Source organism: Chiloscyllium plagiosum, chromosome 42 (genome assembly GCF_004010195.1).
Source record: "Chiloscyllium plagiosum isolate BGI_BamShark_2017 chromosome 42, ASM401019v2, whole genome shotgun sequence".
Classification (NCBI taxonomy): Eukaryota; Metazoa; Chordata; class Chondrichthyes; order Orectolobiformes; family Hemiscylliidae; genus Chiloscyllium; species Chiloscyllium plagiosum.
In genome coordinates, this window is record NC_057751.1 from 15,319,856 (window position 1) to 15,347,476 (window position 27,621).

The 27,621-nt window shown below is 43.9% G+C and overlaps 1 protein-coding gene across 2 annotated transcripts in view; it reads right to left on the bottom strand.

Annotated features, from left to right (window-relative positions):
- Nucleotides 1-24,408, bottom strand: part of LOC122543167 (cGMP-dependent protein kinase 1-like) — a 96,128-nt gene extending 71,720 nt beyond the window's left edge. The window contains exons 1-2 of one of the 2 annotated variants that reach the window (XM_043681576.1): nt 24,132-24,408; nt 6,918-7,084 (exon numbers count right to left, since the gene is read on the bottom strand). In XM_043681576.1, the coding sequence (XP_043537511.1) occupies nt 6,918-7,084; nt 24,132-24,391 (427 nt within the window). In that variant the 5' untranslated portion in view covers nt 24,392-24,408. Of the gene's footprint in view, nt 1-6,917; nt 7,085-15,337; nt 16,007-24,131 lie in introns of those variants that run through there. The other variant, XM_043681574.1, reaches the window with a different exon arrangement.
- Nucleotides 24,409-27,621: the final 3,213 nt, after the last annotated feature.

The window sequence follows — 27,621 nt, forward strand, 5'->3', positions numbered from 1 at the left end:
AGAGATGGGATAGAGAGAGAGGGCAAGAGAGAGGGGGCAAGAAGTGGGTGAAGAGAGGGGTGAAGAGAGGGTGGCAAGAGAGAGGGGGCAAGAGAGAGGGGGGCAAGAGAGAGGGGGCAAGAGAGACGGGGGCAAGAGAGAGGAGGGGGCAAGAGTTTAGGACTTCAAGGGACAATTAGGGGAATACAGGAGCTTTCTGTTCCAATCATGGGATATGGGCATCGCTGGCTGGGTTAGTATTTATTATCATCTATATGTAACTGTCCTCAAGAACATAGTGCTGAGCTGTCTTCTTGAATTACTGCAGTCCCTGGAAAGATGGGTTTTCAATTTTAGAGATAGGTATCAAAGTGCAAAATCAACAGGAATTAAGGATACTGGAGAGATCAGCATTGGCACAATAACTGGCATGTTAGAGGGACAGCAAGATAGACATTTAATTCACAAAGTGTTTTGATGCGAGAGTAAAGGTACTCATCCAATGTGCTGAATAGCCATTTCTGAATTCTTCAAGTGCTCCTTGTGAACCTCCAAGACAGGAAAGAAAATTAAGCAGAGGGAAAGTAGAAGCCTCTGTGGGGTGGAAACCTGAAGAGAAAAATTTAAGAAGCTCCACTGTGAAATGCAAGCTCTGAAAATGACAAAAGCAATCACTATTCAGTGAACTGTGCATCACCCATGGCAGTAATGGGCAGCCCAACTCACTATTGCAACTTCCAGCAGAGGACCACAGCATCCAGTGTTGCATTATACCCTCTTGTTGACAAATCAGAGAGCAATATTAACACACACACCCCCCCTACATGATAACTTGTTATCTGAACCTTGTAAATGCTTCTATTCCGAGATATGAGTGCGCATGGAATTTAAAGAGGATGGGAGCATTCACAATTCATATTTTAAACACTGCTTGTTGAGGTCTCAATCCACCCAAGGGGATTAGTGGCTGACTGTCTTCTCTTCTCATAACCCAATCGCCAGCAATGAAAGAATAATTGCAATTGTACAGCACCTCTCAGGATCTGAAAATGTCCTGCAGGACGTTAAAACCAATGAAGTACTTTTGAAGTGTCATCGCTGCAGCAAATGAAGCAACCAATTTGTACCAAGAAAACCCCTAGAAGCAGCAATAATATCCTGACCAGATAACATGCTTTAAACCATCTGCCTTAATTAGGATTGGGTGTTTATGTGCTCACGTGCATTTGAAGGGTATTGTCCATGTTGTAGAAACTAGAAATCTCTTCTTTTTACTGATACTATTAAAGTTTCTGTTGAGGAAAAGAAACTTGGTCGTGGGCCTGCTTTTCTCCTGGATAGCGGTCAGTCAAACAACTTGGGTTCAGGTGTTGTTGCTGGGATTTTTATCCATTTGTACATTGTGTAACCAAGTGTAATGCAGTCGGGCAGTTGTCGGTGCACGGTTTCCAGGTGAGTCATGGCACACCCAAGAGGGTAGGACAGTGCCTTCGCTTAAAGACTCATCAGAAGGTCAACTATGCAGTTACCTCAGCTGTTGGGTAACTGCGTTCAGGTCCTGGAGTGGAGGGTCGTATCCACCATCTTTGGACTCACGGAGAAGTATGCTACCAAGTGAACTCTCTTATGAGTTCTCACAGGACTCTGCAATGCTCTCGTTTAGGCTGGAGTGCTTGAGAACCCTAGAAAGGAAACTCGCTGCATCTGTCATCCATTTCATTTTGTGCAATTCTCTCCCCCTGAGCTCCAATTAATTGTCAGTGAAAGCTGCAGTCCATTTGTGTCGGCGCTGAGTGAAGTGATACTGCTGACATGGACTCTATCCTCATTTATCTTTCCTTACTCAGGGAAGATCACACATCACTGCTGGAGACACATTGCAAACGGCCATCGACACATTTTTCCTTCAGTTAAGGCAATTCTTTCTCTGTGCTGCCCCATCCTCTCCGTGCCCATCCTTTCCCCTTCAATGTCCTCCCTGCTCTTCACCATTCCTTCCTCCCCTTTCCCATCCTCCTCTCCGAGCAGCAGACATCATGACCATGTAATCAGGTGAATGCACAAACTTTCAGGATTGCCTCCTGTCCTACAATGCATCCAGTTGTCCAGGCAGTTCCCTAAGCTAGTCCAAATGGATAAGCCTCTTTCCTTCTATCAAACGTATTCACATTTCCATCCACTAGACAGTAAATTTCTAAGACAAGTACAGGTTTAACGGACATCTCTCTCAAAAAAAAGGTAGATTAGATTAGATTCCCGACAGTCTGGAAACAAGACCTTCGACCCAGCAAGACCACACCAACCCTCCGAAAAGTGTCCCTCCCAGACCCATTCCCCTACATTTCCCCCTGACTAATGCACCTAACACTATGGACAATTTAGCATGGCCAATTCACCTAACCTGCACATCTTTGGATTGTGGGAGGAAACCGGAGCACTCAGAGGAAACTCATGCAGACACGGGAAGAATGTGCAAACTCCACACAGTCAGTTGCCCAATGCAGGCATTGAACCTGGGTGCCTGGCGCTGTGAGGCAGCAGTGCTAACCACTGAGCCATCATGCCGTAGTGGGCAACACCAGTGTGTTTAGCCACGAGTTAATTAAAACTTGTCTAGTTTTAGCTTCAGGCCAAGTAGAAATAGGAGGAGGCCACTCAGCCCCTCCAGCCCTTTCTGTCAAGGTGATGAGCATTTTAATTCCATTCAACTGCCTTGTTTCCCTATGAATCGATATGTTTGTGTAGAACAAATCCCAACTTTGACAGGTTCAATCGCAGGTTCAAGCACCAAGACCCTGACAATGTAGAGGGGGAGAACAGAGAAGAAATATGATTTGTCTATAGTTCCATTCCTGATTTCCAGTGAATACTCCCATCAATTTGGCTCATTCATTAAACTGCTCAGAATTCAGGAGGTAGCGATTGGGATGAGACATAGTGAGCCCATCGAATAATTCCAATTGAGAGAAAAACACGATAATTACCAACATTATGCAATGCAGGTCCATCGCAATGCTATAAAACAAAGTGTGCACTGGGGCAAACTAAACAGTCACATTGCCACCACTTCCCTGTACAGTCCATGATTACTGGAGTGTCTTGCCGTGCAGCTGAATCGTATATACTCTGTCAGAACGATCTACTCACTTGTTTGCAGTGCTGTCCCAATAAATGTGCAAGTATTAGCTGCTTTCGGTCCTCAAATGCTTCACTCTGGCCTGCTCCTGTTTATTCAATGCCTCTCTTTGATAGCTTCTGTTCTCCAGCCTACAACTTGGTTACAGCACTTGCAATTCATTGTTTAGGGTAGGATATTTGAAAGGAGAGATGACGACTTTCCGCTAGCTGGAGCTTGCACAGAAACTGCATTAATAATACATCCCTCCACTGTGCAAGGACAAGACCTGTGTGAGGCTTTTGCGTTGCTTCAGTTCTAAAAGAATACTCCCAGGGAGCAAGGTGACTTCGTGAAATTCAAGAGGGAGCAAACACTTGCACCAAATACATACAAAGCAAACACAGCAACATCATCAACCTTTGTTACATTTCAACATCAACAATGTGTCAGGAAATGGTTCATTTTCCTGCAAGGATTATGGTGAGAGATATTAGCTCTCTGCCTGCTGGAAGTCTCCTTTCCTCAACATTACTATGGCTGCCTTCAAACAAGAATGAGTCAGCATTTCCTTTGTTGGTTTCTTTCACTCTGAGCTCAGGAGTGCACGCAATGGTAGGACTGGAAGAAAAATACTCCAACATCCATTGAAAACAACACCCAGAACCTGCAATTGTCTGTTTTCAACCCATTACCCTCGTGCAAGCATGGTGAAAGGAATGTTCATTGCAACTCTTGTTAGCATTTACCGTGAACAGCCGTGCGCGCTCGGATGCGGTTCCACAACAGCGGCCAACTTCTGTTAACCTCATAGAGTGTTAACCTCAACCAATAGGCGGCACGGTGGCACAGTGGTGACGGCACGGTGGCACAGTGGTTAGCACTGCTGCCTCACAGCGCCAGAGACCCGGGTTCAATTCCCGCCTCAGGCGACTGACTGTGAGGAGTTTGCACATTCTCCCTGTGTCTGCGTGGGTTTCCTCCGGGTGCTCCGGTTTCCTCCCACAGTCCAAAGATGTGCAGGTCAGGTGAATTGGCCATGCTAAGTTGCCCGTAGTGTTAGGTAAGGGGTAAATGTAGGGGTATGGGTGGTTTGTGCTTCGGCGGGTCGGTGTGGACTTGTTGGGCCGAAGGGCCTGTTTCCATACTGTAAAGTAATCTGAAAAATATTCGAGATACTTGACCCCGTTTTCACTGCACGTTCACATATCATATCAGAAATTCCTTTGGATCTTTGAATGGGTGGAAGACGACTTGCTGTCCCAGATTACCACGAAGATGTCAATGTCTCTTGATGTCAGTGTGTGGCAGCACATACGATAGCGGGTACATGAGAACGCCCCCTCCAAGTCACCTGTTATCCAAGATTGGGCATATATTGCTGTTCCATCATCACCGTTGAGTCAAAATCCAGAACTCTCTCCCTAATAGCACTAACAATGCCATGAGTGCACTGACACCTCACAGACTGTAGTAGTACAAGAAGGCAGCTCTCCACCAACTTTTCTAAGGCAACTGAGTGCTCATTTTTCTTGTAAGGTTCACACCTGAGTTAGTGTCAACTGTGGCTCAGATGGCAGCACTCTCTGACATACAACCTTCTGGGTTCAAGGCCCATTCCAGTTCAAAACTCAAGTCTGACCCTTCAGTGCAGTGCCAAAGGTGTGCTGCACTGTTTGAAGTGCTGCCTTTTAAATCACATACTGAACCAAGCTCCAGCTATCTCTTGGTATATTGCAGACAGACAATCCAATAACACTATTCAAAGGACAGTAGGAGCATTCTGCCCATTGTCCCTCAATCAAAATTAGATTATCTGACCATTGTCACACTGCTTGGATGTGCATAAATTGACTCTCACGTTTCTTACATTGCAACAGTGACAATGCTTTAAAAGTACATCATCAGCTGTAAAGCTGGTGAAAGGTGGGATTTAAACACAAGTGTTTCTTTTCCTTTTCATGCCCAGCATTGAATGTAAAAGAAAAACAGTTTTTTCCAGTGCAGACACAATGGGCTGAACGGTCTCCTTCTGCAACGTAATATCTTTGTGACCCCATGATTCAAGACTCCCATATTGTTGGAGGACCCTCAGGAACTCAACCTCTGTGCGTAATGTCCTTCCTAAATGACCATTAAGTTTCTATATAGATAAGCTCAGACAGAAAATGACCCACAGCATGTAAATGCAATGCAAACATTTACACACTGGTCCGTGTGCTTGCAGTAAGAGATCCCTGACATTTATGGCTCATGCCAACTCTGGTCAATACCGTCATGCATTTTTCATAGCACGTAGCAATCTGCATTGAACCAGACTGGGTCATTGAATTGCATTGAATGGAGTTGGTGAAGTGTTATATGCTACAATCATCTCAGTTTTGAGCAGTCCTGCAGAGATTCGATTCAAAGATAGAACAGCAGATAATCGATTGAAAACACTTAAAAGGATGAATTGGTAATTCTCAACAAGCATTCCGTTATGGAATAAAAACCCCTTCAGGCCAAGTGTTCTGACTGTGGCTGACAAGAGAAGTTAAAAAAATGCTTTAGATTTCACGAAGAAGCTGATCATGCCATCAAAAGGGGAGCAAGTCAGAGGACTGGGAGGATTAACAAATGAGCAAAGAGTGGCCAAGAAAATGATACAGCAAGGGAAAATAGAATGAGAGTTGACTGACTAGACATAAAACAAACCTGACTGTAAAGGAAGAGATAAGTGACAGAAAAAAGTTGGGGCTCTTGGGGACACAGACAGGATGAATTAGCACAGGGATAAAGAAACGTGAGTAATTGAACAAATAATTCATTGGCATCTGCCTTCAGGAGACACAGAATAGTATCCTCAACAATGTGGGGAACCAAGGTCTGAAGAAAATGAGGAACCAGAGGACACAGCTTAAAAATAAGGGGTAGGCCATTTAGGACAGAGAGGAGGAGAAACTTCTTCACCCAGAGAGTGGTGGCTGTGTGGAATGCTCTGCCCAAGAGGGCAGTGGAGACCCACTCTCTGGATTCGTTTAAGAAAGAGTTGGATAGAGCTCTCAAGGATAGTAGAATCAAGGGTTATGGAGATAAGGCAGGAACAGGATACTGATTGAGGATGATCAGCCATGATCATAATGGATGGTGGTGCAGGCTCGAAGGGCAGAATGGCCTACTCCTGCACCTATTGTCTATTGAGGAACTTAAGGATATTACTAGTAGAGAAAATAATGGGATTAAAAGACAACAACAAATCTCCTGGACATGATAGCTTGTGTTTCTGGGTTATAAAAAAAAATGGGGCCATACGCATGGATTCTGGAGCATTCTCTGCAATTGGAAGGAATCTAAATTAACCATTTTATTCAAGGGAGGAGAGAGAAAACAAGTGCCAGCCAGCTGACAGCAGTGATCACAAAGATGCTAGAATGCATTGAGGAACATGTTAACAGATCACTTAGAAAGTCTAAATATGACGGGGCAGATCAAAGACAAACCGGCGAGAGGGAAATTACAGTTGACAAATCTATTAGTGTTTGAGGTTCTAACTACAAGTGTGGGCAACATGATTGGGGCTAACATATTGGCATAGACTGAGGATTGGTTAATGGACTTAAATAGACAGTAGGGAAAAACGGGTCACTTTTTGTTGTCAGGCTTTACCTAGCCAGGTACCACAAGGATCACTTGTATCGGCGACATAGATGCAAGGACCGAGCGGAGTGAATCGCCAGTGCACGCTCTCCTTCTTTCGTTCTCAGTAGCAGATTTTTTCAATACCCAGCAGCTGGAAAGAACTCCGTCAACTGCACGCAACTTTCAGATTTTGCATTCCTACCTTCCATGACGTACACCAGTGAGCCCACATCTCCCTCCTCAATAACACAGCTGCCTTGGCTGTACTCCACCGGGTACATGCAATCCACAATCTCCTGAATCTGAGACATCTCTAAGTTCTTCATGAAGTCATTCTCCAAAATGGCATCCTTGATCAGCTCCTTTGACCTGCACACAGAACCAGAGAACAGGATCTGAGATGGTTAAAGAGGAATTAACAGTGCACACATTTTTATCTGCTTAACACCCAGTCACCTGACGGCCTCTGGACACAAGTCTTGAGAGAATAAAATTCATGATTCCAAGTGGCCTGTTTGGAGAGTTCCTGAGAAATGTTTGGGAACTGTCCCCATGCCACACCTTCTCTCAGTTGGTTGTCCAACACTTTGCACTATTTCGATAACATTGTAGAAATCTAAAATCAAAAATTAGTCTAGTCCTACTCACCAGTTCCCACTCAAGACCATTCATTCATTCCCAGTACTTCCAAAACACAAACTTGACTCAGTGGTTTTCTCATCCAGAGATCTAAATCCTCTCAAACTCGAAGCTTCATATTGTTGTGTAATGTGTCACAGTATATCTAGAATAGACATGCTCCTGGCATCACCACTAAATCATAGCAGATCATCAAAGGGTTTTAGTATCATATTCTCCATCTTGACTGTGACCAACTGAAGCATGACATGCTGCTGAAAGCGTGCGGCTCATTGTAACTGAGGAAGGGAAGGTTGAGGGAAGAGTCAAGTAAGGTTAAAATACCTGACAGGAAAGGGAAAATTCAACTCAATCTAGCTTCATGTACCAACAGCGGAACTGGACAAAAGCTGGTTCAACCCAGATATGTAGCAGGTGACGAGAGTACATTTATTGTGCATCCAAAGCTAATTAATATTGCAGGAAAGAGTGGTTTTGCAATCTCAAACACCAAATGGACAGCAACCTTTCAGGAAAGCAGCTCATTACCACCTTCTGAAGAGGCAGTTAAGGAAGAGTGATAAACGCTGGCCCAGTTAATGACGGTCATATCCATTTCAATATGGTGACTGAACCAGGAACCAGGAAGACAGTCTCCTTCAGGCAGAGTGGTTAGGATCTGAAAATGAGCTACCTGAGATCCTGGGGGGGTGCTGCTGAACAAAGAGCCTTTGGAGTGCAAGTTCATAGTTCCTTGAAAGTTGAGTCGCAGGTAGAGTCGCAGTGAAGGCGGCCTTTGGTATGCTTCCCTTTATTGGTCAGCCAATATATGGAGGAGCCAGTGTTGGATTGGGGTGGGCAAAGTTAAAAATCACATAACACCAGGTTATAGTCCAACATGTTTATTTGGAAGCACTAGCTTTCTGAGTGCTGCTCCTTCATCAGGTAGGATTGGACTATAACCTGGTGTTGTGTGATTTTTAACTTCATTGGTCAGAGCATTGCGTATTGGAGTTGGAAGGTCATGGTGCAGCTGTACAGGACATTGGTTAGGCCACTTTTGGAATATTCTGTGCAATTCTGGTCTCCCTCCGAAAGGAAGGATGTTATGAAACTTGAAAGGGTTCAGAAAAGATTTACAAGGATGTTGCCAGAGTTGGAGAGTCGGAGCTCTAGGGAGAGGCTGAACAGGCTGGAGCTGTTTTCCCAATAGCATTGGAGACTGAGGGGAGATCTTACAGAGGTTTTTAAAATCATGAGGGGCATGGTTAGGGTAAATAGACAAGGTCTTTTCCCTAGGGTGGAGGAGTCCAGAACTTGTGGGCAGGGGTTTAGGGAGGGAGGGGAAAGGTTTATAAGAGACCTAAGGGGCATGTATGGAATGAGCTGCCAGAGGAAGTGGAGGAGGCTGGTATAATTACAACATTTAAAAGGCTTCTGGATGGATATATGAATAGGAAGGGTTTAGAGGGATATGGGCCGGGTGCTGGCAAATTTAGGATATCTGATCGGCATGAACGATTTGGATCAAAGGGTCTGTTTCCATGCTGTACATCTCTATGACACAATGTCAAATTGTCATTCCTTGGATCTGCAGAGGTTTCAATTGAAATCTTGCTTTCCCTTCCCATCGACTCCCAATTCACTGACATGCTGAAGGATTCAAACAAGCTTAATTCTTTTCCATGTCATTCCTTAGGAGAGAATTCCAAATGGACAAGTTTGCCCCCTATTCAGTCCCAGCAAAGTGAACTCTGACTCAGCCTAAATCCATCATAAGGAAAATGTTCAGCCAATACCCGATGTCAGACAATACCTTTCCACTCAGACCTGGCAAGGTGTTGAGTAAACAGACTGGACAGAGCCAATAGTGAATGAAAATTGACTATGGTTCACTACTGTGCAATTCATGTTCCATGTATTGTTTTCACTCTCTTGTATGCTTACTGAGAAGTCTTACACTTCATGAAACTAAAATGCACTCTTTATACACAAAATTAAGGCTTCACTCGAACTACTACTACAACAACTTTGGACATTTTACTAACTTGCATGTATTTTATACACAAACTGTCACTGGTATTAGCATCCTAAAGATAGGGGATAGACTTTATTAAAATTTACTTCTGGAAGCACTGGTGACTAGATAACTTATGCTTCAAATATAATAAGCAACAGGGATGAAACTGTGCAGATGCAATGGATCTCATTACAGGATTTTAGCAATACCTAGTATGGCAGAAATGTCCTCTTTAATCAAGAAATAATGTGTGTTAGCCTGCATTAAAAACGTCAATCGGAGGATTTCAGGTCCACAATGGTGTCTCTTTTTTAACATAAGAATCGGCTCCCTCAGTCAAGCAGTGTCCAATTTTGATGCAAGATGGGACATTCTCAGCTAAATTGCCTTTGGCCTAACTTCACCTGGACTTTCTGAACAACCCTGGTTTTGATAAGAGAATCTCAGCAGCATCACGTCAGACCTATTGCTGGGCCATCAATGTCATTTGTGGGTGGACATCTTTGTGAACTGTGTTGGGACCTCTAAATTTCCCTGCATCTAAAACACTGCCTCTGTTACACAGCTCTCATCCCATTAGAGTCATAGAGATGCATAGCATGGAAACATACCCTCTGGTCTAACTTGTCCATGTCAGCCGGATATCCCAACCCAATCTAGTCCCACTTGCCAGCACCCAGTCCATATCCCCATCCAGATGCCTTTTAAATGTTGCAATTGTACCAGCCTCCACCACTTCCTCTGGCAGCTCATTCCATACACGAACCACCCTCTGCATTAAAAGGTTGCCCCTCAGGTCTCTTTTATATCTTTCCCCTCTCACCCTCAACCTATGCCCTCCAGATCTGGGCTCCCCCACCCCAGGGAAGAGACTCTGTCTTGTTATCCTATCCATGCCCGTCATAATTTTATCAACCTCTACTAGGTCACCCCTCAGCCTCTGACGCTCCAGGGAAAACATCCCCAGCCTATTCAGTCTCTCCCTATCGCTCAAATCCTCCAAGCCTGGTAACATCCTTGTAAATCTTTTCTGAACCCTTTCAAGTTTCACAACATCTTTCCGATAGGAAGGAGACCAGATTTGCACACAATATTAGAATGCTTTTTCCTCAATATCTCCCCTTTCTAAGTGCTTCCAGAAATTGATCAGCTGCAGAAATTGATTTTCTTCAATCAAATGATCTTATCTTTTCTTCTTACACCTGACACAAACACCTTTTTGTCACAAATTGGTCTCCAAATCTGTACAATTCTGTATTTGACTACCTTTTGCCTTGTGTCAGAAGCAGCAAAATTCTCAAGTTAAATTATCACATTTTCTCAATGCAATTATACTTTCCGCTCAGTTACAGGTGCAGTGTTTCTGTTACATTTTATGCCCCTTGTAAATGTGCTACTGTAATCTCGGTACAAAGACAAAGTTCATTTTGCACAGAATCGGAAGCAACTCTGGCAAATATATTCACAGTGTGCATAATTATTCAAAAGAGAATCAAAGCTCACAGCTTCTGCATTTTTCAGGATGGGTACGTGGACTGCAGGAGACAGTACTGCTACTGACGTGTGCTGATTCAAAGCAACTCAAAGACATCTGTCTGTCACTTTAAATAAAAATAACCCACTGCGATGCGCTTATCACTTGCAACAAAGGTAGGGGCAGCACTGTGACGCTCTCCCTTGTGATGATGGAGTGGTTGTATGCAGGTTGACGACACCAGAAATGATCAAGCTGTGGCAGTGAGCAAAGGAGTGAAATGGGGGCCAGGAGAATGCTTTCTGGGAAAGATAAGAAACTGATAGAATAGCAGCCATCATATGAAATACTATCTGAGAAGCAGTCATCAATGCAAGCATGTGTTTCAATAGTTTGCAATATTTCTGAAGCAAAAGCAAAGAGCCTTCTATTGGAATAACAGTAGGCTGCTGCAGTGACCCTCAGCCTCCGTGCACTTTTTTTGCAATGGCAAGCTCACCAGGATTTGGTAACCTCCCTGGACCCCCCTCCAGTGTGATGAGGATAAGTCTCATATTCTCTGTTCAGGTTCAAGAATGAGCATTTGGGGGTTCACGGCGATACAAGCTCCAGCACATCAGGACAGATGTTCTTTGGGGGGTGGGGCTTAATTCAAGGCATTAAAAGGCTGCATGTGTATGTGTCCATATGCAAGGTGTGGTTATCCCCAAGTAAAGAGCAAAATGAGGACCACAGAGCAGTTGCTCCCTTGTTGCTTAACCAAACAGTTATTTAATAACTAATTCCACAGGCTCACCACTCTCTGGTTGAAAAGAGATGCCATCAGCAAATATATGAAGATGGATGCTTTGGTTTAAGATGGTATCTAAAGGTACCATGCATGTGGAGCAGAAGTGGGAGGGGGCCAAAATTTAGATCCTTTGGGGATATTTGAGGTAACGTTACGGTCAGGGAAATTGAAGTTTTGCAGCTGACTTTCTGGCCATGGCTGTGTACATAAGTGTGTAACCAGGGAGGTACGGTCCCACCCACCAGAAAATTGCAGAGAGGTTTTAAAACAGGGTAGTGTGGGAAAGGCTCCACAGTGATCAAGAAGGATGAAGAGTTTAGCTTTGTTCATTATTTTGATGCTGTGTACACACATATTCCTTTTGGAAAGAAGACACCAACAGAGCATCCCTCCAACCAATAACACATATGCATATCCATCAGGTCAGCCACATTCATGAAGGAAATCTCCATTAATAGACTGATCTGCTAATTCTGGATTGATATATGCACATGTGAGGTAGTCGTTTCACAAATGATGTTCAGCCTCTACACAAGTATAAATCATGTCTGACACATTATTTTTGGAACACTTATGCTAGATTTTTAAATAAAATTAGGGAAATAAAAACAATGTATTTTTAAATGATTTTCAATTTAAAAAAAACAATTAAAATGTCTTGAATTTTTAAAAATTAGTACTCCTGATAATTCTCCATAGAAGCATTAAGATTCATATTAAAAGGAAGAAGTCCTGGGAACCCAATTGTTCATCTCAATCATTTATCCATGGGCTCATTGAGTTCAGGAACTTTATGAAAGGGAACATTTTAATTCCCTGTCTTAAACTGTTATCCAAATTAGATTAAGTGAATAAAACATTAAAGGAAATTAACACATATTTTGTTGGGCAAGGGTTCTAAAGGTTATGGGATTGAGGCATAGAGATGATGGTAAAATTAGCCACTGAATGACCAAATAGACTTATGGAGTTTCTCATGCAGATCTGTGCAGGATTTACACTTCCCTCGATTCAATGGGTCAAATGGCTTACTTCTGTTCCGAAATCTCAGCAGGTCTGACAGCATATGTGGACAGAAATCAGAGTTAATGTTATGGATCTAGTGACGCTTCCTCAGAACTGGTAGTAGGTCGAAAAACGTCAGTTCATATGCAGGCGGTAGGGTGACAGGATGGGGCAAGGAGTAAACAATAGGCAGGGTTAGAGCCCAAACGGAAAGAAGAATGGTTTGACAAAGGAGTGGATAACGATCTGGCAAGGTGGGTGATTAATGGAGTCTATTAGTGGCTAACAAGAGTGTGTAATAACAAACGATGAGATAACACGGCCTGGTGTGTGGAAGTTAGGGTCAGGATATGGGATAGCTCAAGTCCTGAAGTTGTTAAACTCAATATTGAGTCCAGAAAGCTGCAAGGTCCCTAAGTGCAAGATGAAGTGCTGTTCTTCCAGCTTATGCTGAGCTTTCAGTTTTGATTTCATGAAGCTCTCTTTACATTGTCCATTAAACAGTGAAATTTCTTGTCTGAGGACAGTGAATCTATGGAATTCATTACCGCAGAGAGCTGTCAAGGCTGGGTCGTTAAGACATATTCGAGGCTGAGACACATTTCTAATCAGTAAGGGAATCAAAGATTATGGGGAAAAAGGAGTTCAGGATTATCACAATCAGCCAGAATCTAATTGAATGGACAAGCAGCTTGATGGGCTGAATGGCTTACATCTGCTCCTATGTCTTATGGTCTCATCATCAGACCCTCGAGCGTTGTTGGTTCAGAGCTAAATGAACAACATCTGAAACGATGGGTGCAAATCAGGAGGTTGCCACACAACCTGCTCAGAGCTGCTGTCAGCTTGTAGTCTTAATGGCTGCACCCCCCCACCAGCAATTTATCAAGACAACTGATCCTCATTCAACTAGATGATGACATTTCTCAAGTGTTACAATGCGTGCTACATCTACCCATTTTAACCACATGCCTGGTATTAATCTGAAGGTCACTTAAAAATAAATGTAAGAAGGAAATATTGGCTCCTGCTGGAAGTTTCTTCAATGGAAGAATGAAACAAAACTGTCTTGTTTTGCCTCTCAGCAATATGCCAAACCTCTTTTGACAGCCGCTTCTAAACACACAGCCTCCACGCCTTCCAGGGCAATAGATGAAAGGGAACACCACCCCCTGCAAATTCCCTTCCAAGTGACACACCATCCGCAACAGACCATCTGTTTTATTCAACACATACAAACCCATCAGGCCTCTGTTGGCACTTTCAAAACATTGTTCAAGTAGCAAGTTTTGAGAAGATTTGTAGTTCAGGTTGAGGTTCTGGATGCTGAGCTGGAAGGTTCATTTTCATTCAGCTCCAGCTCAGCGAGCAAACCGACATCCAGTTTTCAAGTAGTCCCCCTCCCCTGTTCTTTCTTCAAAGCCCTTCAACTGAATGATTAATCTGTTGGAATCTACTTTAACCACACTTCCAAGCTGTGCACTCTAGGTCAAACTTGTCAAAATAAAGATATTCTCAACGACTTGCTGGGTTGAATGCTAATTATTTTAATCTGGGAAGTTTCCTTCCCTTAAAACCCATTCGTTTTGATTCTCTCTGCTCAATCATTTCTGCAGAACAAGAGAATAATTCTGTCTCTGCTTCTCTACTTCCTACAACTGCAATCCCAGTTACCTTTCTGGCAAATCCTCTGCACCTTCTTCAAAGCCTTGCATCCTTATCCCCTCCAGAAATGCAACCACTTGGTTCTTAATGCTGTCAATGTAATTTTCTTAAAGTTACTGCTGGTTGTCCTGTGCACTGCAGTTTGAGCCCTGGCCTCAAGTTAAGATGACTCAGCCTCCTGGTGGACAAGAGGTAAGAATTTCTCGGATGCAGAGCGGACAATGGATAATTTTCAAAACAAAAGGGGCAGTATCCATACTCTGCAGGCTCTACGCGATGATAATAAGTTGTCTAAGTAATGGCTGTGAAAAGGTACCCGCAGAACAGACTAGACTTAGAGGAATTGGTTGCGGGTGGTGGTGGGGTGTTGGGATGGAAGGAGGCATCCATGAGTACCTCCGACAACAATACTCCTGACTGTTCCCTCTACCACCATCATGCACCCTCCCACTCAAGCCTCCTCCACTAGCTTGATGCCGTTTCGATTTCCCAAACCAAATCCCCACTTCCAGACAACTGTCCAGTGACAGGAATGTGCCATCTGCATGTCAACTCAGCTTCATCAAAAACACTGCAGGAAACACAGGGGTGAGGAATCATGCCCATTTGTGCAAGCCCCTCCAATCCAAACTGTGATTCTTCTTAATGCCGTTAGATGATCAGGTTGAGATAAACTCAGCCAAGTCATGACCCTGCCACATTTTTCAATACTGATGCAGTGTTCAAAAATCATAAGCAACAAATCTGCCAAGTGCCCGGGTGTCATTGCCCTTTAGCAGCGAGACCCCAGTCCAGTGGAAAATGCTAAGTGTCCCATCGGTAGCTGGAGGTATTAGGGGGGGACCACTTCACCATGTGGTCACTACCGTGTGCAGCATTTTCTCACTCACACACATACAGCGTCCCATATGTGGGATGTCCACTCCCAGACGAGGGGGGGGGGGGGGAGGGGCAACGTTTGCTCTGCTACATTGCTTTAGTTTGAAGGCAGCTTTGGTACAGGTGGTTTTTGTTTTTGGTGGCGGGGGGGAACTGGATGCAGTAACTTACTGTGCACTCTTGGAATAGCAAGACAGGGTGACGTGGCTGATGTCCTGGATGTCCAAAGCGGTGGGCTCTGCCGAGATAGCCTGCCTCTTGGTCCTCTGCTGCTCCTGCAGTTGGATGCTGCTGGGCTCGCTCTGGCTGGCTGGAGGAGCGGCCGGCCGCAGGACCGAGCGGTACTTGTCCAGCTCGGTCTGCAGCTTCTGGATCAGCTCGTCCTTGTGGTCCAGCTCCAGCTCCAGCTCGTCGATCAGGGCGTCCCTCTGCCTCAGCTCCTCGATCTTCTCCTGGAGGGCGTATTGCAGGTCCCGCAGGGTCCCCATTCCTCCCTGGGCGGGGTGGGCAAGTTGCAAAGTCTCGCCCCCCCCCCCCCACCCCCTACCTCCAGGGCGAAGAGCGGCTCCGTCTTCCAGCCAGGCGCAGCTCAGGAATCATTGAGCATTCTCGATTCTCTCTCTCGCTCTCTCTGTGTCAGAGCAGCCCTGGCTCTTCCAGGTAACTGCCTGAACGCAACTACATTCCCGTGGGGGGCGTCCTCGCCAACCCGCTGGCGAGAGCCAACAACTTCCAGTTATGTGCAAAGAAAAAAATCCTCTGGCGAATTGAACAGCCTTTAGATTCTCCCCCTCCCCTCCCCTCCCCTCCAAAGCCGAGTCCAGCTAACTCTTGGGCACTTCTCACCAGCCCGTCCATCCCCGTCCCAGCGGAGAGCCTGGAGACTGAGGAGAGACAATGAAAGAAAGCCCACAGGAAAACAGTAGCCCGAGGGGAGGGTCGACATGGTCGCAAGAGGTGAACAGGAGGCTTCCAGATGAATGCAGGCGCCTCAGGAGGATGCGAGGGAAAACCGAAGCGATGGGCGTTGAAGGGGGGGAAGCCGGGTGCGTGGTGCGACTGCTGAACCCACACACACACACACACACCCAGAACGCAGTAAAGAAGCTCAGACGGCGACCCCAGTGTACATTCAGCACTGGAGCAGTGGACAGTTCCACGCCTCTGCAGGCGCCCCACTCAAGGCCAGGGCTGCTGACCTGGTCCTCAAACCCTTTGCCCCTCTCACATGCCATCGACAGAAGCATCCCGTATTTGGCCACAGGAGACGATAAGTGGGGCGCCCACCTTCGCCACTACCCGATCCATTTGGGAATCATTTTCTGAGCGGTCACTGAAGTTGGACACTGGAAAGGTGGTGGCATCGAGGGAGATGAGTTTGAATCAAACCATGGCAGATGGTGCAACTCAAATTCAATAAAAAGCTAGCCTCATGTTGACCTTGATGACTACCATATAACACTATCTAATTCACCAAAGTCCTTTACAGAAGGAATTCAGTGATCACTATCTGGTCTGGTCTACATGTGACTCGAGATCCACGCAAGGTGACTGACTCTTACCTGGCCTCTCGGCAATCAGAGTTCACTGATAAACATGGGCACTAGTGATGCCCACATCCCCTGAATAAATAAATAAACTCTCTCACTCTTTCGAGCAATGTTCAGGATTAATTATCTGTTTTTCTCTTGACCACGTTACTCAATCAATTTATCATTTACGTCCGAAGGAAATGGGCATGGGGGAAGAGAATGAGAACTTTTAAGACATTTGAAGTTCAAAATCTTTTACCTTGGAATTAGAAAGCTCACAAACACCAGCAATCAGAAATATGTGCAGTCTTTACAGAGGTGAGGACCATGAGAGCCGAAAAGGTGTCAACCAAAATATCAGTCTTTTTTTTAAAGAAACTAACTAACCCAGTGTAGTTCCAGCAGTTTAGTACATCAGTTATTCAGACATGTTCACAGAAGGTGTCTGCAGGAATTAACATAGACTGGTTAGGAAACAGACCATGCTAGAACTACATGCCCTCCAAGACAGGAGTGCATCATACAATGACTTAGATTACATACTTCAATGACAGCTTTAATGCAATAAGACCTCACAAGGTCCTTCACAGAAGAACTATAAAGCAAAATTTGACCAAGTCACGAAATAAGATATTGGGTCAGGTGACCAACTGTTAGTTTTAAGGAGTATCTTAGAGAAAGAAAGAAAAAATGTTTAGGGAGGCCAGTCCAAAGCTTAGGAAGATATTGGCATGCCCAAAGATAAAATGGCTAACATTAAGGATGACCAGAATTACAGGAGTTGAACAATGTCAGATCAGACGGTTATGGGGCTGGTGGAAACCACTGAGGTAACGTACAGAGGGATTAAAACATAAAACCTGAGAATTTTTAGAAGTGAGGTGCTGCAGAGTTGAGATCCAATGAAGTTCATGTGTGATGGATGACCTGATGCAGTGCAAATTAGGACACAAGCACCAGAGCTTGAGTTGACTTTAAATTCCCAGAGTGTATAACCTGGGAATGCTTTGGAAGAGTGAGGCTCGAGATGTGAAAGGCAGGGATGAAGTTTCAGCAAGAGAGCCGCTGATGGAAGGTGACGCAAATGAGGTAAAATTTTTTATTCCATTGTGGGGCTCCCCTTTATTGCCTGTTCCGAGTTGACGCTGTGTAGAGTGTTTGTGATTGGTTTGTGCTAACAATTTGACAGGATTCCAGACTTTGGAAGTGGAATATAAGGTAGGACAATGGTCTGCGAGTTCAGACTGCCTCAGATTGAAATTTAGTTCGAGACAAATAAAAACCTGCAGATGGTGGAATCCAAGGTAGACAAGCAGGAGGCTGAAAGAACACAGCAAACTTGGCAGCATCAGAAGGTGGAGAAGTCGACGTTGATATTTGGGGTATGAGGAAATTTGGCTGATTTACATCATGATCACCAAGATTTGCATCTTGTCTTGTTCCTACCAGCTGTTTGCCCTCAGTGGCTCTCGTCCCTTTGTCGTTATCCAGTAATTCACTCCCTAAACAGGAGTTCACCATTTACTCCTGTTGTTACTGATGGAGGAGTAGACTGTAGAGAATTCCAGATTCATTTTCCTCTTTTTGTAAAAACGTTGCAGAATACAAGACAAGCCAACTCCACCTGTCCTCAGAGTTGAGGCTTTTTTTTGTTTATATTATTCTGGTGATTCTGCAGTGATTCTAAACCTTATCCCAGCCACTAATACCCTTCTTGTGATGCTGGGCTTAGTACAGAGGACAGTGTTTGAGACTTTTATAACAGAAATATCGCTTCCACTTTTTTTTGAGCCTTCTGAAATGCCATTGTTTCACTTTGACACCTGTCCACCAGTTCCTACTGATCTGTACATTTACAGATATTACTAACCACTTATCCCTGAAGCACAGCATACTTAAGTCATACATCCAGCTTGACTGAAACAGTCATATTCAAAACATTGCCAGGTTTGAAGGGAGTAAATCATGACACACAGCACCAGCTAGAGGCTTATTTCATAGCTGCAGGTCACCAGTGGCAGCTTCAATAAAGTTGGATAAGGGATCAACTAATAGAGGCAGATTACATAACTTCCAGCAACATTGTTCTGATTCATTAACTACGTCGTACATCCCCTTCTGTTTGAACTTGGGTGAGTCGGTACCTGAAGATAACAGCCCGTGCTCAGGTCGAGATAGAATGCTGGGAGGAAAAGTCCAAGCTTTCTCAGCTGCAATGCCTTTGGGTTATATGATAATGCAGTGGGGGAAAAGGTTAGGACAAACTGTACAAGCAGACTGGCCTAGAGTTGCTGCCTCCTGTTGGTTGGATAAAGATATGAGTAGTGACCATTTATGTGGTGAAGTGGATCTAGGAAAATCTGTCTACTCACACATTGCTCCAATTCAGCTCAATGGCAGGAATCTAAAGGTAATGGTTAACTGGTATTTTGTAAATGGAATGCGGTTTCCAGTGGAGCTCTGCAGAATTCAGTACTTGAGTGCCTTGCTTTTCATCATCTATTATCAATGCTTTAGATTTAAATGGAAGGGACACAATTACAAAATTTGTTTCATGGTACAAAAATGAGTTGTGGGATTGATAGTGAGGAAGAAGGTGATGGACTGCATCAAGTTAATAATATATATGGAGTGGCAGTGGTTAGCATTGCTGCCTCACAGTACCAGGAACCCAGTTTGATTCCACCTTCAAGTTACTGTCTTTGTGGAGTTTGCATTCTCTCCCAGGTCTGAACTGGTTTCCTCCCACAGTCCAACAATGTGCAGGTCAGGTGAATCGGCTATACTAAACTGTCCATAGCGTCCAAGGATGTGCAGGCTTGGTGGGTATCCACAAATAATGCAGGGTTACAGGGTTATGGTTGGGGGGGTGGGGGTAGGTCGAGGTGGGATGCTCCTCAAGAGGCCAGTATGGACTCTATGGACAGAATGGCTTGCGTCCATACTGTGGGGATTCTATGATTGCGTATTGATCAGGAGGACAGAAATGTGGTAAATAGAGTTTAGTCCAAAGAACTGTGGGGCAATATAATTGAAGGGGATTGAAAACAGGCAATTAGATAGTCAGAGGCATAAAAAGGAGGAACCTCATTGTATAGATAGCCATAGAACCTAGAACTTAGCAGGATAAGTCGACTTGGTGCTTGTGGCAGATAATGGGTTAATGTCCTTTCTTCAGCAAGACACAACCCAGGGAGGATGTCGTCACACTGAGGAACACCTTTATCTTCGTTTTCAAGGATGTTACCACAGGTAAACCTTTTTTCACCTGCGAGGAAAGGTTGGATGCATTGTAGCTTGTTTTTTTCAGAACGCAGAAGCAGATGATGATGATATGGAACGTTAAGGACTAGTTCCCTTTGCAGAGGAGTCAGTGATTTGGGGCTTTCAATCAAGTTAATTCGTCCAAGTGTGAGAGGAGAGCAGACTCTGCTGCGCCCCCCACCCTCCCAACACACACAGCACACAAAGTTTAAAACTCACTGCCTGAAAAGGTGGTAGAGGGAGCAACTTTCATCACATTTAGAAAATGCTTGAATATGCATTTGAAGGAGTGTGAAACTGGATTTGGTTGGTTAAAGCTTTATTGGCAGTCACAGGCATGATGGGGCAAATGGCATCCTCCTGGTCAGTATACTTGTATGACTCCATGGCGAGCAACAGCAAAAGAGCACGGACAGCTCAAGCTTCCATGCACTCGGTGTATCCAATGGGAGATAGGAATGCCAATGGACTGATACAGCCTTCATCAAAATGTCTCAAAACAAAAAAAAATGACAAGAGTACTGGTGCAAAAATACAAATGAACACACTTTCTTAGCAATCTGAGAATTTCAGCAGCAGTGGAGCATGTGTGCAACCCAGAAGGCAACAATTTAGTTTGCAGTCTTGCAGTCATGGCATGAGTATAATTCAAACTCTCATGAATTGCTGAAGCCCCAGCTTTCCATCAGCCTTCATGCAATCAGCTCTGAATTCTCTGGATCAAACATCACACCTAAGCACAAAGGTTCGGTACTAATTAACCATTTATATTCAAGAAGGAAGTGCATATCCTGTCAACCACCAATCCATGTCCATTGTTCAATAACTGGGCACTACGCTCAACGATCATCCACTATCACCATGTTTCCATAGCAATCATTCATTACTAAGCCATACACGTGGCAGTGAGCAATTAGGTGAGAAAATCATTGAAAGGAACTTCTTATGCATTGAATGGATTTCAAGCCTTATCTGCAAATCTACAATTAACTGAAACTAAATCTCACATTGAAAGATATGGGTCCTCACAGCTGCTAAAAGCAGGGAGTAACAGAACATACAGGGTGTAGATTCAATTAGGATGTGCCGAGTTAGCAATTCTGACTGTGTTGTGATAAGCTACCACTGGCACCATCCATTGGAAAGAGATCATCTACTGAAAAAGGGTGCATAGTAAGATCGGGCTCAATTGCCAACAAATAATGTACCAGTGCCCAAACACAAAAGGTGGGGCATTGGTGAGAACTAACTGAAGATTCAGGGATCGCGGTTACAGTCGGGCACTCAGTAAAAATCAGACACACAGCATTGTTCAAACTGTTTGACATAACCATTTCAGTATCTCAGCTCTTCAAACAGGTGGAAACTCTTTTACTGAATAGCCCCAAAGCAAAAATTAATTATCTCTACTCCTTCAGAGTGAAAGACACTAGTCACATATTTCCAGCATTTAAACAAATTCATTTCATCTTCTCTAATGTCTTCCTCAAAAACCTTCTCCAAATTCTCTGACCATAATTTCAGCTGCCCTCTCCTAACTTCGCTCCAATGGTCTGATAAACATTTGAAGAAACATGAACAATCTTTGGATGAATTGAGCCATGCAAACCATAGTAGTGGGTTAGTCCAGGTTGGATTCTTGGCTCGATTGCCACTCCATAGCTCCTGCTGAAAATACCACCTGAGGACACCAGAGCTCTCGCCCAGACAGCGGAAGCACAGGGAGTAATCTCCACAGCTGTGCATTTAGCACTGGACACCATAATCGAGCCAAAACGATGAACAAAAATCAAGACTGGAGAGCATATTTCATTCCCCTCCCCCAGCACCAACCCTGGGATTAATGGAAGCAAGTTCAAAATTGTGGTTCTGTGCTTCACAGGGTGGTGAGGGAGTGTGTTCAGGCACTGTCAGCAAATACCTCACTTGGTCATTTTCCCTTATTAGGGAAGTGGAGGAGGCTGGTAGAATTACAACATTTAAAAAAGGTGTCTGGGTGGGTGTCTGAATATGAAGGGTTTAGAGGGATATGGGCCAAGTGATGGCAAATGGGACTGGATTTATTTAGAATATCTGGCCGGCGTGGACGGATTGGACTGAAGGGCCTGTTTCTGTGCTGTACATCTGACTCTCTAAATCCTTCATGAAGTCAGCACACAGTGAAATGCTTAACAGCCAATTAAATACTTGTAGAATTGCACAGTCACTGTGCAGAAAGAAACTAAATACACGCAAATTGTTTCTTACTGGCTCCAGTGACTCCCAATGACAAGAGCCAAGGTCCTTCACAGAGATGCACAGCTTTCTCCTCACACCAGTGTCTTACCTGCACTAACTGTTCCTTGGCCTTGTGGCAATAGACTGACTGAGGACACAAGCGGGTTGTTGACGAGTATGAACTTAGCTCGGAAGAGATGAAAAGATGTTAAGGTCTCGAGTTCTTTTACATCTACTGAAAAGGGTGCATAGTAAGATCAGGCTCAATTGCCAAAAAGGAATGTACCAGCATCGAGCAGAAAAGGTGGAGATGGGGACGACACATTAGTGAGAACTAACTGAAGATTCATCGTGACAGCTCGGACATTCAGTAAAAATCAGACACACAGCATAGTTCAAACTAACAAAATCCACAGACTATGGGTTTTTAGGGGTGGCATGCACTGGCGGAGGGAGTGTCCTGGTTGTTCAATTGGATTTTCAATCCTGGGAATGCATGGTCAAGTTCCATTGGCTCCCAAAAACCACTTGGCAACTCTCAGGAACTTGTCTTAAAATTCAACACACATTGTCCTACCATCCAAAGGCAGCCACATGTGTCATGTTACATCTAAAATTCCACTAAAATTAAATGTTTCAGTGGAATGATAATGCCTCTGATGACAACAACTTTCATTTGTAAAGCAACTTTTAACAGAGCTCCCAAACCCTTCCGAAGGCTCAAGGGAATTTGAGCAGTAACAATTCAAAAGTGGATTTTTTTTCAAAAATTGAGAGATGTTAAAATGCAGTCCCGGTAAAAGTGACCATTAAGCTGCCAGATAGGGTAACAAAACCACTGCTTCACCAATTCCCAATACTCGGGATGGTCTGCCTGGTCTGAGAGACTCCAGTCAAAACACAGAGTTGACTCTTAACCGAAGTGCCATTGTATCCAACCTGTGTTCATTCAAGTATGAGAATTTACAGCACAGAAACAGGCCATTCAGCCAAACTGTGTGGTGCTTGAGCTTTCCTGCTATGCTCTTCATTTAACCTCATCAGTCAACTTGCTATACCTTTCTCTTTCATATATTTATGTAGCTAACCTTAAATGCATCTCTACCATTCACTTCATTTATTCCCTGTGGTTGTTCCACAGTTTCAACTCTCTCCCAAGAACAATATTTCTCCTGAATTCGCTGCTGGATTTTGTTTGGTAACAATCGGAGATTAACTGCTTCTGGTCTTGGTCTTTAATTCCACAGAACAGGAGCCACTCCCCCAGCGTGGTTAAAAAACCAGACAAAAAAAATTTTAAAATTCACCTCATTCATTTTATCGTGTGGTACAATAACTGAGTTAATGCCTAATGCCTGCAATGGATCTCCATCAAACATGGAGGAGGTGAGGAAACACCTCAGGGGACAGCATATGGAACTTAAGCACCTGCTCCTCTCAAGCACACTACACTTACGCAATATCTCAAATCAATCTATGGTAGTCTTATTTTTAAATATTATTTTTATTTATTTGTTCATGGGACGTGGGCTTTGATGGATGGGTGAGCACTTACGGACCACTCCTGCTTGCCCAGAGTCAACCACATGGCCGTGTGCCTGGAGTCACGTGTCGGCCAAACCAGGTAAGGATGACAGATTTCCTTCGCTGAAGGACATTAGTGAAACAGACAGGTTTGTAGGACAAAACAGTGGTCACCGTTCCACTAGTCTTTTTACTGAACTGACACTTCACAATTTTCCATGTTGGGATTTGAACATTAGCCTGAGGTAATGATGTAAAGATTATGTCATCCCTTTGAATAATTATCATGAAGATTATTCTAACTCCCTATGCAGTTAGGGAGAATATCAGCATCTTAATATTGACCAAAAAGTACTGAGTCTCACTGAACACAGCCATCGTTTCCTTTCACAACAAGCTTGATGACTGAAATGGAAGTGTACTCTTACCGAGCTGGCTTCTCATGTGCCTGAAGTTTGAAGTTGTGCCAGTCAAAAGAGGATGAGCAACACGGTGGTTCTGCTGAGATGCCCTGAGCCCTCCTGGCCCGAGGCAGGAGCTGGGTTTTTGGCAGCACAGATTGGCACTTGTGGAGTTTAATCCGCAGATCTTGGATCTCCTGCTCTCGCTTGACAAGCTGGAGCTCCAGCTCCTGAATCTTGGCCTCCTTCAGGGCCAGTGTGTTGAAACCCCGTGCGGTCTCACTCATTTTCAATCTGTTCTCAATTAAACGTGCACAGACTGCAAATCCTCAATTCAGAGCCAAGATCCAGATTGTGAAATGTGGATCAGGAGCCTGGATGACAATGGAATGGTGGGCAGTAAAAGAGAGAAAAAAAATAATCTCGTGTACCAGACAAAAAGGACATTAAGCTCCTGCGTCGCCTCCAACCCGGTGTTCAAAGACTCCATTCAGACTTTTCCATTAAGTATCACCCTAAATCATTGCCAAATGCACTGCTTGCCTCATGGTGCGAGAGGCAGTATCAATGCGGGCAACTGTGCATCAAGGTTTGCATCAGCAATGACGACGATTACTTTTCATGGCAACCTGCAAAACACTCGAGTGCTGTATCACAGGCTGAATTTATACAGAACTCAAAAGCTCTTGAACTTTGAAGCATTAAAGAAAACAAAAGACAAGTCTTGGCAGGCACTGATGCTGCTGCTGCTCGGTTCTTGCAGGGGAGGAGAATGGAAAATGTAAATCAAATACAAAGTGCGCCACCAGAGCAACCTCAAACAAAATAGGACACCAAATCAGATAAGCTAGTAATTATTAGGACAGGTGACCGAAAAATTTGCTTGAAAAAAAGACGTATGATTTGACACTCCTGAGGAGTTCCTTCAGTTCTTTTCGGTTTAACTTTTGGCTACTTTTCCTGATTTCTCCTGGCCCGATCAGGTATCAAAACAATGTCGAAAGATTGAGCCAAGGAGATTCGGAGGGAGATTTTATGAAGGTCTTAGACAATGAGTGATAATGCCCTGGAACTCATGGCCACATAAAGGTAGTGGAAACAATGTGAATCAATGATTTCAAAAGGAAACGGAATACACATTTCAAATGTTGCAGGACTACGGGGATAGAGGGAGAGGGACAAGATGAACTGGACTGGAGAACCAGAAAAGATGTGCTCGGCTGAACAGCCTTCTTCTGCACTGTGAATTACTTGACTGCTGTGTATTTATTTATGTTGCAAACTAAACACGGTGGGAAGTTTTACTATGATAAATACATTAAGCTAAGTTCTTGTTGAGACCAAGCCTCAGAGGCAGAAAGCATTAGGCAGGCTTTGTTGAGAGCACTTAGGTAGCTGAAATCCAGGCTGAAAATGCAAACGAAGAGAGATTTAGGGTGAGCAAAGAGGTCTGAGGGCCACATGGGGCTTGGCGAAGTTACAGAGGGCTACATCATGAAGGGAAATTAAAGTATGCACATTTAAAAAAAAACAAGGTCTTAATGGGAGTGCGCTCACTAAAGACAGCATGGAGATGACATTAAATGGGGCTTGCTGTGAGTTAAGATTAGATCAACAGAGTTTTGGATAGACTTGAGTTTATGCAGGATGAAAAATGGAAAATCATTGTAATCAAGCTTGGATGGAGAAAAGCACTGGATGAGAGTGTGACGAAGTTGAAAGCATGTATGCTCATTTTAAACATACAGAGTGTTTTGAGGTAAACTTCAAGTGTGGCTCAACTGCGTCATTTTAACAGATTACAGGGGAAGGTGAGCTTTTCTGGGCGATTGGTTTAATTAACAGAGGGGTTCGAGCTCCGCATCGTAATCCCCAGCAAATTGAGAAAAGCTATTAGATAATAACCCTTGGGAATACATTCTAAGGAAAGAATCCTCAGATTAAAATGAAGACCATGACAGGTTAGTGCAGAGGTGAAATGGGAGGAAGTGCACCAGATCGTGTTGCCAGCAGCATACAGACAGGAAATATTCCGGGCAGCTGATGATTTACCAGTACGAGGTCATCCAGGTGTGAAGACGACTCAGGCTAAGGTATAAAAGCATTTCTATTCGCCTGGACTGCATAAAGATGTGGTTAAATTTTGCCATACATGTCATAAGTGCCAAATGGTAGGTAAGCCACAGGCAGTAATAAAACCAGCCCCTTTGTTGCTAATTCTCACATTCGAAGAACCTTTCAGGAGGGTTATGATTGACTGCGTAGGTCCCCTCCCAAAAACTAAAAGTGGGAACCAGCATTTGCTAACCATAATGGATAGGTCTACCAGATTTCCAGAGGCAATTGGATTACGGAGGACTAAGCAAAAAGGGTGGAGGAGGAGTGGTTAGCTGTCTCTACCTGGTATGGGCTACCCAGGGAGATTCAGTCAGACCAAGGGTCTAACTTAACTGCCACGCTGGTTAATCAAGTGCATACCATCCTGAATCCCACAGAGTCTTGAAAAGGTTGCATCAAATCCCGAAGATCATGGTAAGAGCCCCCAAACTGTTGCAACGCAGAGGTCGAAGCCTTCTGGTAATAAACTGAACACCCAGAAAAGCTAGTCTTGTAATCTATTCAAATACAAAATGACAGAGAACTCCTAAATTCCACTTTGTAAACAAACTATTTATTTTCTTCACTCAAATATAGTGAACACTAAACAACAAATCCAATCCCTCCCTTTCTCAAGTACTTACTATCTGCCTCCAACTTTATTTTTTTAAAAAAAGGTGCTGTTCCAATTGCACACTTATTAATCATTACATTAACTTCATCTCAAGACCATACAGTCTCTGTCTTCTCCGTTGTCTTCAAATCTTCGGACTGCTGATCTCCCAGAGTGGTCATCTTTCTTTCTTTGACTGAGAGTATGTTTTACATGAAAAGGTACCTCTTTCGATAGAGAGTGGCTTCTAATTTCTTTGAGAGCAAGATAGTGGATGGGCAGTTAGCTCTTTGGCTTTACAGCAGCTGCTCAAAGGTAGTTGCTCTCTCACCAAGTTTAAAAAAAAAGCCAATGTCTTTTATATATGCCCATGACACATTGAATTTATTGTTTTGATGCCCAGAAGCAAAACTCAATTGGGTTTGAGAATCCTGGGCATAATTTAAACTTACTGGCTAAATTCGGATTGTTGTCAAAACAGCAACTAAGACTCAGGTATCCATTTAACAGCCATTTTCTACAATGCATCCATTTTGGAACAGTTTGTCTCCCAGCCTTTCCATTCAGGCAGTTGAGCCTGCACTTCAAGTTTACTTCAAAATTCAGAAAACACTTTCTATTTTAAAATGAACATATATGTTTTTGCCCCCATAACAAGAATTTAAGCAGTAGTCAGACTGAGGCAGGGTCAGAAACATGTGATGTTAAAGAAAAATGGAAATAGGTTCTCTTAGTGACGACACAGCTAAGTGGTTGGAAATTCATCCTCAGGTCAAATCTGATACCAAAGCTGGGAAAGGTTTTGTT